We start from the raw sequence: 17717 nt of genomic DNA, 5'->3' as shown, positions 1-17717 counted from the left end.
CAGAGCAAATTTTACATTAAAAAGAATACAATGCAAAATGTGTTGAACTCCTTCAACTTGTGATATTGCTGAAAATACTCGGTTTTGCTCTGCTCTTCAATGATTTCTTCAGGGGTATGAAGGAAATACAACAAATGCAGAATCTGGGGCACATTCCAGGGAAGGCAGGCATGCCTGAGTTCCCTAGACAGCAGTGGAATTTTAGCATTTAATTGGACTCCTAACACCCATTGACTGAGGACTTTTCCACATGCTGGGTCTCCTAAAGCACCATAGCAGTTCAGAATGAAGGTGGCCACGCTCACAAATAGTGATAAGTCAGGAATCCTGGTGTGGAGAACCCCAGCGGCTGGCCACCCCTGTCCAGGTTACTACCTTGCTGGAATTGGCTCCAGGACCAAGGTCTCATTGCCTATGCCCTCGCAGCAGGACCAAGCCTGAGTGGGAGGAACCAGTGCACACTTAATTCAGAATACAAATGGCTTCTGCATTTTAAGACAAAAGGGAACAATAGCCAAGTCAGTGCCGTAACAAGGCTGGAATGACGATTAAAAGCACTTGCTTGGAAGCATTCCAGGCTTCTATGGTTTATGGAACCTGTGGCTTGACGTGCCTATTCCTAACAACCTGCTCATGCTCAGGGATGACTTACTAAATCACAGTGCTAATGAACAGCACGCTTGTGCACTGAGCCCATCTGCTCCTGCTTAGCTGCTGCTTTTGTACAAGCAGGTAAACAATTCAGGCGGGGATATCCAGCTCAGCATGACATCCAACACCAAGATTATGGTTTATTGCACCCAGAAAAGATTTGCAAATCAGCTTCAAGCCACTCCTATGAATGCTTAGTAAATCACAATCCCACTTTGAATGCTAAACTGTCTGCCTGGTTAGATTACCCGCATGCCTGAACAGAAGAGTGACGTGCTTCCATGAGCCTGCTGCTCCTTCACACAAGCCAGGATTCTTGGTTTGATGTTATGTGTAAATTCAGTCGGTGTTGTCTGTGAAGTAAGAAGACCTCAGTTAAAATCCCTACTTAGCAGTCAAGTTCATTTGCATAGCCCTGGGCAAGTTTTGACCTAGTCTATCATCTGTATTGTGAGAGGATGAAAGACAATAAACCGATGCTTCCCATCTCTGCAAGAAACAACTGCAGTCAATCCTATGTTAATAATAAGTAAGGAGGAGGAGATACAAAAAGATGTACCATGTTAATTGTGTAAATGTACCCTTAGTCTTCTCCAGATTAGAGGTCCTGTGATGGTACATATAAACATATGCCATTCCATTTCTTTTCCACTGGTACTCCTTATTCTTCTAAGTGATCATTCGTGTGCATCAGAGTAATATGACAAGCTCTCCCATTGTATGTGCACAACCAAGACACAAGGGGGAGAAGGTGCCTAGAACCAAAACCATTCTTCCCTAATCCTACCCTCAGAGTGGTCATTCTTCTCCATTCTTCACTGACTCACACATTCCTTGCTGTTTGCACCCAACAAAAAAGCCAGAGAAATGTTAGTGTACGACTTACATAGGTTACTTTATATTAGCAATAGGGAAGCTGTAGTCCAGTATCTTCTGGAAGACTACATCTCCTACCATCCTTGGCCATTGACCATGCTGTCTGTGGCTGATGAGTGCTGGTATCCAACAAAATCAGGGTCTTCAGCCTTGTGTTATATGACCAATCATATAAGCATGGGCAGCCTCTGACTCACAGCCTTCTTTCGGTGTAGTGTGTGTGTATGTGCGTAGTTCACTGTTAAGAGTAACCATCTGCAATAAAGTAAACTTTTAAAAAATCAGAAGAGACTGAAAGGCAGGGCAAGATCAATAAGGCACACCTCCCACAGACACGCACAGATTCATCGTTCATCAGTTCGTTCGTAAAACATGCCTTTCTGGGGGAGGAGACAGGTTGCTGAGGGGAGGGCGGCGCAGATGGAACTGCGGAATGAGGTTGCAAAGTCAAGGGTGGGAGAGACCCTGCTGACTTCATCTCTTACGAAACCTGTGCTTGGCTTCTGCCCAGAATGTGCTCACGCCAGTGTTACGGAGTAATATGTGTAGAAACTGTAGCATACAGAGTGAAAGATGCCTCGTCAGAGTAACGCCTTTGTTAGGCCATGCCAATAAAGGTAATGTTTTAACGATGTGAGTGGGGTGGGGTAGGGATGGGCTGAGGCCTTTTTTTTTTTTTTTAACATGGACCAACATGGCTGTTTTTACATCCTCCCTGCCCCTCAAATGCATGGAACCCTTGTCCACAGTTTCTCACTTTGGAAAGTTTATTTTACTGTAATGAATATACTTTCTGAAAACCTGTGGATTTTTTCTTTCTTTCTAAACTTTTGTCTTTAGGTATTTACTGCCAGGACCTTTGCAGTTCATCATGAAACCTTCCACCGGTTTTGGATGTAGCTCATCTGGAATGACTCGATCTATTTTGTTTACACCTAGATACGACCACTCATGAGACATGGGGATGTTAGATATAATTGGCAATTTGTTTTATTTTTCTTCTCACTTTCAAATGTGCAATGGAACTGAACATAAGCACTGTTATATATTTATTACAGTATATATAATATAGCTCAAAAACTTGCTGTAAACAAGTTAACCTTCCTGGAAATGTAATAAACCTATTAAAATGTTTACAGAGATATGTGAATGTCCAAATCTTGCTAGGTTTCTAAGTAATTCCTTCCTACTAAAGATGTTTTTTTTTGCTGTTGAGCCACGAAGGCTGCAATCTTATACTGAAGCTCCCTTGGCTGGGGGGCTTTAGAATGTAGTGGAAGCCTCTGTGCCAGTGGAATAGCAGGTATGCTGCCACCATGACAGATGCCCCAACGGAACGCTCCGCTGGCGGAGTCCTTCCATCATGGCTGATACGCCAGTGGGGAGGCTGATGTGGGCCGGAGATGTAGGAGTGCAGGCGAGGAACACCCATGCTGTATCCTTGACTCCTCCAATCCCTGGCCCCAGGCCTACTGGGGTGCGACGTGACGCAGGCCCAGAACTGACAGGAAGCTTTCCACCTGCAGGAGTTGTGTATCAGCACCTGGCCTGCCCTCATTGGCATGATACAGCACAGGATGATAGACTAACTCCACACCCACTCCCAGCACACCACCAACACAGGGAGACCACAATTCAGATGGCAGGGCAAAGAGCATGGTCCCGGGTTGCAACCTGGTCCCGGGTTGCAAAACTTAGAGCTCACAAAGAACTTTGGTGAAGGGAAACCAGAAGAAAGCTCTTTGCACGAGCAGTCCACTGCCCGGATCTTTAAAGCACTTCCCTGCCTAGAATCTGAATAGGGAGCTTGCCTTGGAACTCTCGACAGTCATGCCCAGCACCAAAGTCGCCTCCCAAAGTGTGTGTGCGTCTGTGGATGGGAAGGGAGGGGAGGGAGAAGGGGTGCTCAAGCTGCCATTTACAATGGCTGCGATATTCTCACCCCAGCAGCCCCTCTACTGTATGTGAAAACTGTCCTACGCAAATTGTACTGTTCCATTGTCCCAGCATTGTCCTCTCAGAAACACCCTGATCTTGCCACATGTTTGCAGAGGGATAGCAGGGTTGTCACCACCTCACACCCAATGCACCAGCAAATCTTAGTCAGGGACAAGGATAGGGAGAAGCAGGTCCCAGACCTTGCTCCCTCTGTGACACCTGGGTTCTGCAAGCCATTGCCCCCTGCTGGGCAGCCAGTTTGTGTGTCCAAGGGGAGGCGGGCAGCTGATCAGAAGGGGGAAGGGCTCAGAGATGACAGGCAGCTGACTGGACAGCCAGCACTAATGCTCTGGAACTGTAGGAGCAACTAGACCAATGTGAGCACTGCACTGATGTGGAGACCACTATGCCAGGAGGACGTGGTACCCACCTGGCTTCACCTGTACAGAGAGCAATGACAATCCTACTGACCCAGAGCATGGAAGCAGGGCCACAGGACCAAGGAAGGAGCCAGGGAGGGAGAGGGCCAGTGTCAGCGCATGGGATGGAGTGACTGAGCATGGTAGGCAGAACATGCTGACCACCTAAGTGGGTGCAGGCCTCTCCCTCTCCAGCCCAGGAGAAGGAAGCGCAGGTTGCTTGTGTGCCCAGGGCAAGGTGCCACAGATGCACGTGAGGCAAAATGCAGTAGACCCTGGGAAGGATACCGGGGCAAGGGCAGGCCTCCAGAAGTCCCCTTGAAGGTTGCTATTGCCTTGCTGTGTGCTTGTCTTCCGTTTGGGTTGATTCTATTGGTTGATGTTGTTCCATGAAGGGATTTACAGCACCTCCTTCCTCTGGGTTTGTGGCTGATTTGGCAGCATTTACTCAGCTGTTGTGTGTGGATTTTGCACATGTGGGGAACAGGGGTGCTGCTGATGTGGCAGATGGGATCCCAGGGCACCCAGTGCAGGTGTAGGCATCATCGCAGGCGTAGTCTCTAAGCAGTGGGCTGTAGTTCTAGAGACATTTCCCCATTTTTAAAAAATCAACATGTGTGTGTTTGTCCTCAGTACCTGGGTCACAGTAGGACACAGCAGCCATTCTGCTGTCATAGTGGCGGCATATCTCTGCTCTTAGCGTAATTTAAGATTGTTAGCCCAATGGAATTGTTATTACTATGCTGAATTCTTTTATAGGCACAATACTTGAATATTTATGTAAAGGCTTCTGTTTGTCCTCAGACAGGTCCTAATGTGTCATCAGGATAGATGATAAGGATGGGAGGGCGGTGGGGGGGAAGTAGTATTTAACTCCAAAGTTATGATTATTTCTACAGCACACTTAAAGAGAAATGTGTAAAAGCCAAAATCTAATGTACCTTCAGGCATCTTTTTAACATTAAGACAAGACGTGTAATTTTTATTTTTTTGGTAAGGGCATGCTGAGATTGCTTAGTCTAAGTGAAGACAATCCATTGGGTAAATTATTAAAAACCATCAACTTCTAGCTGGAGCCTTGTAATAAAAACAGACAGCAATGCTTAATGTTTGTTCTTCCTTTGTCCTATGTGTGTGTTGAGCTTTTGGGTTTGTTCTGAGATGAAACGAAGATTTTCTTCTTTGTAAGACTTCTGCATATTTTCTGCTGTGATGCCACCATGTCCTCTTCAGATCCTATAAATGCACCTGTGCAACATGGTACACTTTAGTATATTGCAAACAGAACCTTCTGATGATGTATTTTCCAGAGAAACCACAAAGCTTGGTTTTAGAAATGTAATTTTGGACTAGTTTTTTTTCCCCTAGGAAGAATTGGTTTTCCAGGCCAGGCAATTGGCAAGAATATGACATAAGACAGAGGTCACAACAATACAGAAAGCAGGATTTTAAAAAATCAGCTGGAGTTCTATCAAGTCTTTCTGCATTTTGCCTCTGTCAGCATAGCCTCATGTTCACCCTAGCCATTTGATGACCAATGGGCTTTAGTCTGAGAGCTAGCCAAGTCACACATCATGTTGACCATGGCAAGTGGTTCCACATGCTGATTTAGAGTAGCTTAAAGTGCAGATGATGGACATCGTGGTGCAGAAAGCAGCACCCTGCCTCGGCCTGTAGGCTAAGGGCATCTTTGGTGTATGGAGACTCAAAATGTGACACAAGCTACAAGCATGGCCAGCAGCTATAAACGCGATAGTGTAGTGATTGCCAGGGGAGATCTGCTGTGGGAATGCCAGTTTTGATGGCATCCCTCTATTAAGACTTTGGATTTCAGAGAAAGCTGAGCTTCAACTCAGCTTCCTATGTAGAACCAAGAAAACTGCCATGCTATTTCCCTTGCTTAAATGATGGCATGTCAATGAAAAAATGGGAAAATATGACTCATTTCCAAGAAGCAGTAGCAGGGACATTTTATATCTTGTTCCCACTTGCTAGCGGAATAAGAGAGGGGTGAACTTTTCATGTATGCAGAGGTCCCTTTTCTCCCTGTCAGTGGTGAGGAATAGAATCAACATCTGAGAAGCCCCTGGGACCATGTAGCAGTGGAGCATCTGAAGGCAAGCAGTGGGGCCCAAAGCAAAAGAGGCAAGGCCAAGAATATGAGCATATTTTGGCTTAAGGCTCTTACTGCACGTAAGCCTTAAAAGAAGTGTTTCCACCTTCTAGAATGGAGAAAAATTGGTGCAGAAGCTGGGAAACCATGAAATAATTTGGACATGGAAAGGAGAATGGTCCCTCTGGGACAATCCTAGAGGGTAGGGTTTGGCCTCCAGTTGGCCAGGACATGGACAGCAGGAGACAAGTCAGAGGCACTGGGCAGCAGAAATTGAGGCAAGACATAGTTCAGAGTCCAATAGCAAGGTGCAAGTCATCATCACAGAACAGGCCAAGATCAGGATGCAGAAGTATGTTTCGTGGCAAGACAAAGGTAAGTCGCAATGAAGAAACAAGGCAAAGCAAGGCAATGGGGCAAGGTAAGATACACAGCAAGGGCCAGGCAAGATCCAGGAGCTGAACCACAGCTAGCAGGAAAACCCGCATTTCTGAGGCAACACAGCAAGACAGGATACACAGCGGGAATCAGATGCAAAGTGCAGGACCCAAACCACAGCACGCTAGTAGAAAGATGTGTGTTGCTGAGGAAAGACAGTGAGGCAGGATTCAAACAGCAAGGCAATCTGGGTCAAGCAAGACAGGCACTCGCAGAAAGTGAGTGGAAGACCTGTGTTGCCGAAGCCAGTTGTGGAGGGATGAGCTTACTCTTCTATAGCTCTTCCCCCAGGGCTCCCAGCTGGTGCTCACCAGGAGGCTGAGAGCTCCAGCAGGGCCTGGGACCCATCCTGTGAACACTGAGGTTGGCTCCTGCTTCTAGCCACCAGACAGACACCCAGAGCAGCCTAGATGCTGACCCAGTCTTAACCTGGTGCTGGAAAGATGACAGCGTTGGTATCAGGTGTGAACATTTTGAAAAAGGAGCTACCCCTGAGAAGGCCCCTTACCTTGTTGCCACCCTTGGAGGTGACACTCAGAGGAAGGCCACAGATGTGGACTGCAGGGTTGGGTAGATTCAGAGTGGAGCTCCTCTTCAAATCTTGCTGTCAGCAAGGGTTAAGCATCTGGACAGGGCTTGTGTGAGGGGGATGCTGGGAAGAACCCATGTATAAGTTTTTAAATTCTCACACAATACAGAGGAAGAATTGGCACGAGTGCGGTAGGCCTTGAGACCCATCAGAAGCTCAGTGCTACAAAGAAATATAGAACAGTGGAGGTGAGAGCAGGAGGTTGGATCACTATTGCAAGTCAAATGGTGGATTGTTAGAAAAGTACTGGTGGGGAGTCAAAGGGTGGCACCAGCCAGTAGGGAACCAAGCAATTCTGCTGGAGAAACAAGCACACACGGATGATTTTCACAATTTACAAGTACCCCAATTCTCCCTTCTCACACGTAGTCACATCTACCCATTGATGTTTCCAGTCCATCACTGAACTAACAGGTGTTGTAAAGAAGTATCTTTAAAAATTTGAGGAGCAAGCCCATCACAACTTAGTCTTTGACTGGCACTTCTGCTTTATGGGGAACAGAATTCATGCTGCCACTGAGTTGATCTAAGGTGAAACAAACATGGGTTCAAATTGCAATGAAAATGAAGTATTTGAATATCATTGGTGCCACTGAAAGACATTCCCCAAACTCTCTGAGGGAGCTTCTAGACCACTTTAGAGTATGCTGAACTTTCTCCTTTGCAGAAAAGTGGCATTTTACTGCAAGCAAAATTCAAATGTTTCCATAAAAAGCAAGAGAAACACAGGCATTTTTCACTGGTGGCAATATTAAGCACCCAGAACACCTAGATTTGTAAGAGGACATGCACTCTAATAGGCTATTTTTGCCACTTCAGTGGAAGCAGAATTGGTTTGGGCTGAGGATGCTTTTTCTTGGCATTTTGACTCATTACAAACTCTTGTAAAAGTAACTAGAAATGTGTCTTATTCACTATAAATTCATGGGATTATAATGAACCCTATTTCCTTCCATGCACCATTATCCAAATTCTTTTTATATATTCTTCTTAGACATCATGCCTCCAATCTAGCCTCCCAGCAGAATAAGTCATTATAATTGCTGGGCATCTTTCTAGCCCAACCTTTTACAACTTGGTACCCTCCAGATGTTTTGGATTCCAATTCCCATCAGCTATATCCAGCATGGCCAATGGTTAGGGATCATCATCATTGAAGTTGTCATCCAAAATATCTGAAGGGCAGAGGGCTTCAGAAGATTGATCTAACCAGAAAGATAAAATCAATTTTACTGCATTAACAGGGTATTACTTCCCTGCGCAGCTCGAGTTCTGTTTTTGGAACTGTATATGCCATGTGCCTATAGCCTTATATACAGAGCACTTTAAGTGACAAAGGACACATTCCAGTAAGCAAAATCTCAGTTTTGGTTCTTTTCAGGGACAGAAGATCATTGATTGCTCTGATCGGAGAAGATGCAGTGATGGCTCCACTCTTGCCGCACACAGGGCTGCTTTTACCCGAAGATCACATGGTTCTGAGTTGCATGGGGCATTGCTTTGCATTCATGCTCGGCAAATTCCCTTTTGGGTATAAACAAACATTTTGGTGATATCTTTTGTGAATACTTAAACAAAACCTTGGGCCTTTTTCAGCAAAAAGAATGCAAAAACACATGGATTTACCTCCATCCACTCTCTAATATCCTTGCTTCCAGTGCCACCCACCTAAACATAACCTGGCTAGGAAGTCAGAGGGGCACTGGTAGGATTGTGATTCCTCTCTTCAGTGAGTCATCCAGAATGTAGTGACAGCAGCAACCACGATTCAGGCAGCTCTGGCAAATGCAGCTTCCCAGGGCTTCCGAATCCAATGGGGACTGGTGCCCTGGAGAACTACATTTTCAAGAGTTCCCTGTACTTGGGTTCTAGGCACCCTGGCAAAGGGGGAAAGCCTACTGCTGTCACTATACTTGCAGTGTTGCCCAGTGAGTTTGGAGGTAAGGTGAGAGATTGGTAGGGAAGGGAAACTGGGTTGGGGAGTTGGCAATAATGATATAGGAACTGAACCCCTGTGTCAGGCTGATTCAGTTCTGAGGTGTGAATGGATCAGACACATCTCAAGCTTTTCAAATTGTGGGAGTTTGTATTCTGACTGCCTCCCTATGCAGACTTTGGCTCCATCACTAGAATCTCATGTATCCCCATGCTCCATGGGGTTAACACTGAAAAATCCCACCATGTTCAAATAAGATTTACTTTCTAAGATATGCACCTTGAATTGTAGCATATATTCCTCTTCCCTCCAACCCCCTTTAGCTTACTGTATGGTGCAGAAAAGATAAAGAAGCTTAGGCTGAAATGCATTGCTGTTTTTTTTTTTTTTTTTTTGCCAAAATGGGGAAGAGGAGGAATGTATCCTTAGGCAGGTCATTTTCTCTCCCAACACCGATAGCTGAGCAGCAGCAACCTTAGAGAGTCCACGATTTCACATGTGCTCACCTTGGGATGTGTGAGAAGCCATCAGATTTCCTGGGCTTGGTTCTCTGGACTCCAGCCTGCTCTGGAGTCCCTGAGTCCAAATTCCTAGCAAGCATGCCCAACATTCAAATGGTTCTCACCAGGAATCAGGCCCTGGGTGCTGTGAAAGCAGTGTCCCTCTTTCCTGCCATGTGCAGGGGCTTTGCACTGCTGCACATGACGGGGAGGTTGCCAGTCACACAAGCTTTGTTGCAAGGTAAGTGTTAGATGGATTCTGCAGAACTTCAAGGCAACCCTGTGGTCATCCTGGGACTGGAACCAGAAAGTTTCCTCTGCACATAATTGGTCCTCTCTCGCTGTGGTCCAACGTTGATCATAGCTCTGACTTCACTCATTGGCTAAACGCTCTGAAAGGTGTAGCAGGTGTAGCATGTGGCACAAACGACCATCTGCTTCTTAGGAAACCTTGCCGTGTCTGAACAGTCTGTCTCAGTCATGAATTCTGCAAGAGCTGGAGATCTGCAGAAATTATTGCCAGATTGAAGTTAAGCTGGCTATGGGTCTCTAGCGGAACAAAAGGATGGACATTAGTCTGGTTTGCAAAAGCTTATGTGGCCAGCAACTGCATTCTTAGGTGCCCATGGCTACATTTACATGGACATTTTGATGTTCCCTATTCTCTTTGGACTAATTCAATAAACTCTCTTCTGTCCTTATCCATGCAAGCCTTCCATTTTTTTTTGTGTGATCCCCTGAAAGGACAAGCAAGCTGATGTAGATTTTATGTCCTCTTTCTGCATGTGTCCTCTTGTACTTCCCCACAAGCTCAAGATCCATTGAGGATTTTTTTCTGAGCTCTCTTTATAGGCTGAGGTGTAGTGGAGCTGGGGCTCATGGGGATGCAGTCCTGGCACTTTTATGTTATTTGCAGGGGTGTTGGCATCTTCTGCCACCCCCTCCCTTCCCTCGGAGTTTAACTGCAGCCCATACCATTGCTGAAGAAAATTATTTTTTAAGCAACTATATTTTGCTCTTTCTTATAATGCAAACTATTTTGGACTAGCTTGGTCCTGAATGGGCAATGAAGACCCATTAGCTTTACAAAACGTCTGCTACTGCTGGAGATAAAGCTCTTTGCACAGGTTTGTCAATCTTGTTCAACGCACGTGCCTGCATTTTTGGTGACTCCTTCGGGATGTTGCTATGGGAATCGTCACAATAAGCACCAGCTCTTTGAAAATTAGTGCTCTAGCAGAGCTTATAGCTTGCATTAATACCTAGCCTCTTATTATTTGGGCCATTTCAGCACTTCAGCTGCTTCTGATCTTTTGGCTGGGCTCAGAATGATAGAGCGTGCAACTGAAATGAGATAACTTTCGATTGGTTGCTGTTGCTAAAACATCCCTTGTGGTGGCTCTAATGGCATGGTGAGCCAGTTCGGAGGCTGCGTTCACAGAACGAACTGGGCATCTCTCATGCTTCAGCAACCATCTGACTACACCCAGCTCCCCCACATCCTGCAGCCTGGAAATGACCAACTTCCTGCATCTGCCACATAGAAGCTTTTCAAGTGTTGCTTATGTGATGAACTCTCGTCTAGTTTCACCTAGAGTTTGCTTGCCAAGAAGAAAATGTAAATTCGGTTAGGGCCCCTTCTGATGTTACCTCACAGGAAAGAGACATAAATGGGTGCTGATCTTATTGCCTCCTCTTCTGTAATGAGTTACAGGACTATCAACGTGAGAAACAGGACTGGCGGTATCATTCCACAGTCTGCTAGGGTAATTTTGCTGGAGCAAGATTACAAAGTCACCAATGATACTCTACCTTCAGATTACAATTATGTACCATGCATTTGTATGCTTATACATTGCACATTACATTTAGATGTGACATGGGTATCCTTGGGAGATAGTGGCAAACAAGAACTCAATTATTCTTTGGGCTAACATGCACTTTTAAAAGGAAAAGATGAAGGATGCTTTATGCCAGAAACTAAACTGAAAAGGTGGGGGGAGTGAGCAAGAGATAGGATGAAAGTGAATAACTGCATTATTTGACAGGAAATAAACAAATTAGAAGGCATAGCTTAGCCTGGGTGGATAACCTTGAGTGCCTGCTTGAGTAACTCCCTATTTTCCTTCAGACATTCAAAGCCATAAAGCAGATAAGTGAATGTTTACATAGTCCTGCAACTTTGAAATTGCTTCTCAACAAAAAGGCTTCTTTTAGGTGAAAAAAACTTAAATGTGCACCTTAAAAAATATGCTTCCAGCTTTTGAACTACCTTGTCATAGGAAATGTTTTTTATTCAAAGGGTCTTGATTCCAGCCTCTTCAGGGCACCTGCACCTGCTTGGCAGGTAAAAGGTCCCAGATTCAGTTCCTGACATCTCCAGGTAGGGTTGGAAATATTCTTGCCTGGGAACATGGATAACCACTGCCAGGTGGTGCTGACTGGGGTCAGGACAAACTCTAACAGAATCTGCCCCTTTAGTATTTATGACTTCCTCTCATGCTTGATCTGGTCTTGCAAAGCAAGCCAAGCTGGGAGGAAGTATGTGAATGCTTGCAGAAAGGAGGTTGTACAACTGGCAGCCTTCTGCATCAGGTACAGCTGCACAAAGGCTGCTGCAGGTGGCAGAAGAGGACACTGCTGGCAGTTGCACAGGGCTCTATTCCTGGCGAGTCCTATGTGACCAACCATCTTCCGCATCAAATGCAGCACCCAACTGGCTGCTCCATCTGGTGCAGAAGTGGAACCCTGTGTGACTGCTCGCGGTGTCCCTCTTCTGCACCATGTGTAGCAGCCACTTGGGCTGCTTCAGGTGTTGGGGGAAGAGGGATGTGGCTTGTGCAGCACGTAGGTCTTGATTCCTGGCAAGCACCCTGAGAACACATGGCACCCCTGCCAGGAGCTCAAACTCAGGGCCGTTGCTAAGCAGACCAGAGTTCAGGGAGCTGAGCCCTGGGAATCCAGTGGATGCCCACCAGAATGGATTCCTCACACATCCCTAGTGTTGACTTTCCACAATCTGACATCACAATGGAGGTGGTCTTCCAACAGACAAAGGTGGGCCCTCTGCGACAGCTACTTTCAGCAGTTATTTTTATTATTTATTGTGAAAATGTTGATGTTGGAAGAATGTCAGTGGGCAAAGGTGACATGATGCAGTAGCTCCCATACTATCAAGGTACAATTGGAATGGGGACCTAATTGGTTTTCATTTTCTTCTAGGCAAAACAGCCTTGGAAGACACTCCCTCCCCAGGTGAACCAGTGCTTGACATTTTAGCTCTAGCAAGAACTGGTTGATTGTAGAATCTGAGGCTGAGGACACAGTGAATGCTCATTCCCCCTCAATTCTCTTGATATCAAAATTCAAATGCTGGGAATTGTTGCACCAGGTAATCTCAGGGGGCAATTTCCCTTAAAGGGGAGGTGCTTACCTTCTTGGATACCCTGAGAAGTCTGGGTTCTAACATGTGCTGCTGAGGGGGACATGCTCCAGACCTACATTAACACAAACATGCAGTGCATTTAGAAATATTTATTTATTTATTATTTATATTTATATACCACCCTAATAGCCCAGAGGGCTCTCTGGGTGGTTTACAAACATTAAAACCCAGTCCTAAACCAATCCTAAACAAATAAAAGGAGAATTTCTTTAGCAGGAAATATAGACCAGGTACAAACGCTTAACCTGATATTGTCGAGGCAGCAAATATTCCCATTGCATTTCCACCTTACTCTATGTTTCTAAAGAGGTAGAAAGCTTCTTTAGACAGCCCAATGGCCTTATACATAGAAGTCAAAAGAGAAAGGAAGTCTAAGACTTCTACCTGTCTCTGGATTGTCCTACTCAGTAGACTTCCGCAGCAGCCCCTTGTGGAGGCAGGAGGGGTGCAAATAGTCCTTGTTCCAGGCCTGTGTTCAAAGCTCGCCCCCTCTTACTTGCCAAGCTGCTCTTTCTTATACACTCTCCCCTGTACTTGCTTCTGTGAGAGTGGGAAGATTCCTATTGTTCTTCCACTCATGCTAGTTGCTTGATGGCTCTTGATGACCTGTGCTATTCGCTGCCTGCTGCATTTTGTCATTCTATGGACAAAAGCTGGGCTTTTATTTATTTATTTAAAACATTTATACCCCACCCTATATGCAGAAGCATATCAGGGCAGCTTACAAAATTCAAAATCAAAATTATTGATGGGGGGTAATTTCCAGCGGCCTGGTGTTCCTTCCCGCCCCTTCTGGTGACCTGTTGTGCTTTCCTGGGACTCTGCTAGCCCTCCCTTGTGGAGCCATGCTGCCTGCTTATCTCTTCAGGTTACACACAGCCTTTTCTCCTCAAGGATTCCAGCATTCATCATCCATTTCTCATCACGTTCTCGCTGGCTAGCCCAGGACCTTCGGTCTCGCCTCCTGAACTGAAGCTTACCCAGTGTGCCCCATGGCTTGTGAGGGTGTTCATATGGTGCTTGCCATAATACCAATATTAATATTACTGATAAACACACTCTACAGAATATGCTTGAAATGTCAGCCTCAAATGTAATTAACACAGATTCTGACCAGCTCTCGCATATGATAGATTTAAGGTGCAATCCTATTCAAGCTGAGTCAGAAAAAAAGGCCTACAACTCCCAACCACCCTCAAACAGGTAGCTGGGGGATGCTGTGACCTGTAGGCCCATTTTGGGCTAAACTTGCATACAATTGTACTCTTAGAGAGAGGGAGAGAGTGGGGAAGAGAGCATGAGAGAGAGCTTATTTCAATTATGTGATTAGGAAGAATACAATAAAAAACAGAAAAACATCCCAGAATAGCTGGCCAGGGCTGATGAGAGCCATAGTCCAACCTGAGGACATCTTAAGGGCATCAGGTGGAGGAAGGGAGCCCCAGAGAACCTCAGTGTCTCAAAGGACATCATTGCTGTGAGCTATTCTGCTTCTTCTCCAATACATTAGCGTCTAGAAACCCTAGAAACCGCAAGTGAAATATGCAAGATGGGACATGCGGCTGCTTTTGGCGGGCAGTTTGTTGTAATATCTACTTCCAGCCTGAAACATCTTGACTGGGGAGTCTGGCGCAAAACAAGATTATAACCGTCTTTGAGACTCCAGGACTTGTCCATCTTATATTTGCTGAAAGAACATTGTTGTACCCCTTGTGTAGCTTAATCAAGTCTTCTGCTGTGTTCTTATTTATTCTGGCCTCCATTTCGATGAAATTACATTACCTGAAATATAACTTTATTAAAACAGCCAGGTTGTCTTTGCTCAGTGCCTCAGGACTTGTGTTGTGTGTGTGTTGTTGTTCTAACCTCGATACTTCCTGAGTCTGGCAGCCCAATCCTGCATCCCAGAAGTGAGGAGCTCACCTTTGGCCATTCTCTCCCAGTATCGTCCTGTAAGTTAATACCAGGCCATTCCAGTGGAGTCACTTCCATGTTCACCTGAACACAACATTTTGTTCCAGAAAAGTATCGGGAAGAGTGCTCTGCCAATCGCTTCCTCCGTTTCTTCTCCTGGGCTGTTGTCTGTGGAACTTTTGGAGATAGTCCAGAGGAGAGGATTAGTCCAGAAAGCATATTTGCAGAGCCAGTTCTACCAAGGAATTGCAGGGATGGTGTCTGGAAGTCTAAATCAGGAAATGAATTGAGACTAGCAAGGGTGCTAAGAACAACAAGAAAGCCTTCTTTGGCTCCATTTTCTCCTTGCAACAGCAACCCGTGAGGTGGATTTGGATGATCCAAAGTTCCCCAGTGAGCCTCATGGAAATGGAAGTGGAAGCAGGGCTTCAGGGAGTGAAAACCAGCTCTTCCGGGTCTCCAGTCCAACACTCTCACATCCATGCCACACTGGCTCTCTGACATCACCTCATCACACTCAGGGTCAGAAAAGGGCAGGACACAGGTGTTTATTTTGCTACTGTCAGGCTGTCAATGCCAGGAATATGTTTTGTCAAAGGAGATCACTTCCATTTTAATTGGATGCAACCATTGCAGCTTGTGCAGCTGTTGCTTTCTGGACTACTGCATGTCAGGAACGAAGTATGAACTCTGGGAGGACAGGTTCAGGAGGATCCAGCATCCTTGTGTGCGAATCCTTGGCCACCACAGCTTCTGGAAATCACTGTCTCCTTGTGAGGTACCACAGCCTTCTCTTAAGGGGATGGATGAATGTCTGCCTGCCTCCCAGCCCCCAAAGCAACACAATTGCCTGTTAAGCTGTGATGTGATGTCACTCCCTGAACAGCTTTGGTGAGGCTGTGAAAACTATAGGTAGTGAAGCTGTTGAAAAGGGCCCCCTTTCAGCAGAAGGTGTAAATGGGTTTAAGGCTTCAGTCTAAAGCAAGCAGGTTGCGATGAAAGCTGTCATGATGGATGCTGGAGAAACATATGCCTTGAATCAAATTTAGTCAGCCTTTGCTGAGCTGTAATAATGCTAAAACCAAGCAGTTGGTAACATTTAGGATAAGATGGCTTGAAAAGGGTCAAAGGCTGGGCAAAATGCATTTCCACGCATTCTGGAAGCAGTGAAAATACTAAGCTTGCTCCCCCTGGCATTCTTTGGTAGTGAAGTCAGGCTTTGTGGGGAATAATAGAGGTTCTACTTTGTCTTCTGCCAAGGTATAAAGAGGAACCAGAGCGTCCTGCACCTATTCCCTTCCACTCTTACAATGGGAGCCCAAGAAGAATTTGTGTTTGAAGTTGGAGCCCAAGCAAATGCACCTGTTCAAAGGCCTTTCTCTTGGCTTTGCACCCATCTTGGTGGTGGTCTCACTATTCTGGAATTGCCAAGTATCTCATTTATTTATTATTCCTTCCTTATGGCCAAAGAACCTATGGTGATACAAAGCTTATGATTCTCACCAGCTCCTAATTTCATTTGCATAACAACCTTGGGAGGTAAGTTAAGTTAAGTTAAGTTAAGTTAAGTTAAGTTAAGTTAAGTTGAGAGAGAGAGAGAGAGAGAGAGAGAGAGAGAAACTGGCACAAAACTGGAGATTTGAGGCTGCCTCTTTCAGTCTGGCGTTCATACTGCTATGCTCCATGTGCAGTGGAATTTCCTATGATTTGTGAAGTACTAACATGGATTACAGAGCTGGATGCTCCTTTGGGGAACTTCTACAATATACGGCAGTATCCATAATGCAGATGGTCCATAAAGTATACATCAACAGGGCAGGAAAGCAGCAAATTTGTGCCAGAGGCAGGATATTGGTTAAAAGGGGACCTTAAAAGCACTGCTCTATGGCCCCTTCATGGTCTCTGAGGTGCCATAGATTGCAGAGGATTTCTCCCTCCAGGACTTAGATAATGCTACAACCTTGGAAGGGAAATACGAGCATGATTTTTCCTCCCCAACTCTTACCCACCTGCTGCAAATTTTTGTGTAGTGGCTCCTTCTTTCAAGGTCCAAGCTCCAGCCTTGGGAAGACGAAGAAGAGGTGGGGATGCTGATGCAGAGGAGAAAAGGCATCGATCTGCCAGATCCAAAGATCTGTAAGCCACCATTGATGCCCTTAGCTGTTCCTAAGCACAGTATCTTAATCCTATTTGAAACATAGCTTTAAAAAAGCTTTATTTTGAAATGGAGCCATGCAGGCCTGCAGGCTTGCCCAGCTGGCTGCTGTGTACTTCCTTTTTCCTGTGGGGTCAGTTTGGCTAGCAGGAGGGGAACTGGATGGAAGAGGAGGAGCGGGAGCATCAGCTGCTGCCACAGTCCCTGCAACAGGAGCAGTTCAGCCCTGGCAGCAGCTGCAGCAGAATAAGGGCTGGGTTCTTTTGAGCCTCTGGGCCCTTGGCAGATGCCTGCCCCTGCTGACCTCTGGTGCTAGCCCTGCTTGTAAGCATAGATGGAAATGGAAACAATTAAATCTGGGTGTCAGTCTGCAATCTATTGTCCTACAGTTTTGGCTAATCCCTACACCTGTAGTCCTAAAATAATGCAAGCTGTCTTTGTCCACATGAAAAAAATCCAAAATCCAGAGTTAGGCAATTATTTTATTTGGACCAACCAAACATTTTGGACAAGCGTTTCATTTCATTTCATTTCAGTACTGTTCAATAATCAAAACTCTCTGAGAGGTTTACAAAAAATTGAGATCAACAGATCTCTTCACCAGGCAAGATGTTAACAAGAAGTGGGGCAGAGGAGTGAGGAAAGACTGGCTTGATATTGACATCATGAAGTCTGCATGGCCAGAGTCTTAAGATGGAAATGAGGCAAACTGCAGTTTAAATGGATTGCAGTCTGGTTGTCAT

At 45.6% G+C, this 17717-nt stretch overlaps 1 protein-coding gene across 3 annotated transcripts in view; it reads left to right on the top strand.

Annotated features, from left to right (window-relative positions):
- The window catches only part of TTLL7 (tubulin tyrosine ligase like 7), a 59469-nt gene extending 56808 nt beyond the window's left edge, over positions 1–2661 (top strand). For 2 of the 3 annotated variants that reach the window (XM_044432424.1, XM_044432422.1), the window contains exon 18: positions 2368–2661. In XM_044432424.1, coding sequence (XP_044288359.1) covers positions 2368–2482 — 115 coding nt within the window. In that variant the 3' untranslated portion in view covers positions 2483–2661. The remainder of the gene's footprint in view (positions 1–2367) is intronic. The other variant, XR_006414946.1, reaches the window with a different exon arrangement.
- The last annotated feature ends 15056 nt before the right edge of the window (positions 2662–17717 follow it).

This window comes from Varanus komodoensis, unplaced genomic scaffold (genome assembly GCF_004798865.1).
Source record: "Varanus komodoensis strain SLA01 unplaced genomic scaffold, ASM479886v1 scaffold24, whole genome shotgun sequence".
Lineage (NCBI taxonomy): Eukaryota > Metazoa > Chordata > Lepidosauria > Squamata > Varanidae > Varanus > Varanus komodoensis.
Note: the sequence above shows the minus strand (reverse complement) of the source record. Positions and strands in the feature narration are given on the sequence as shown.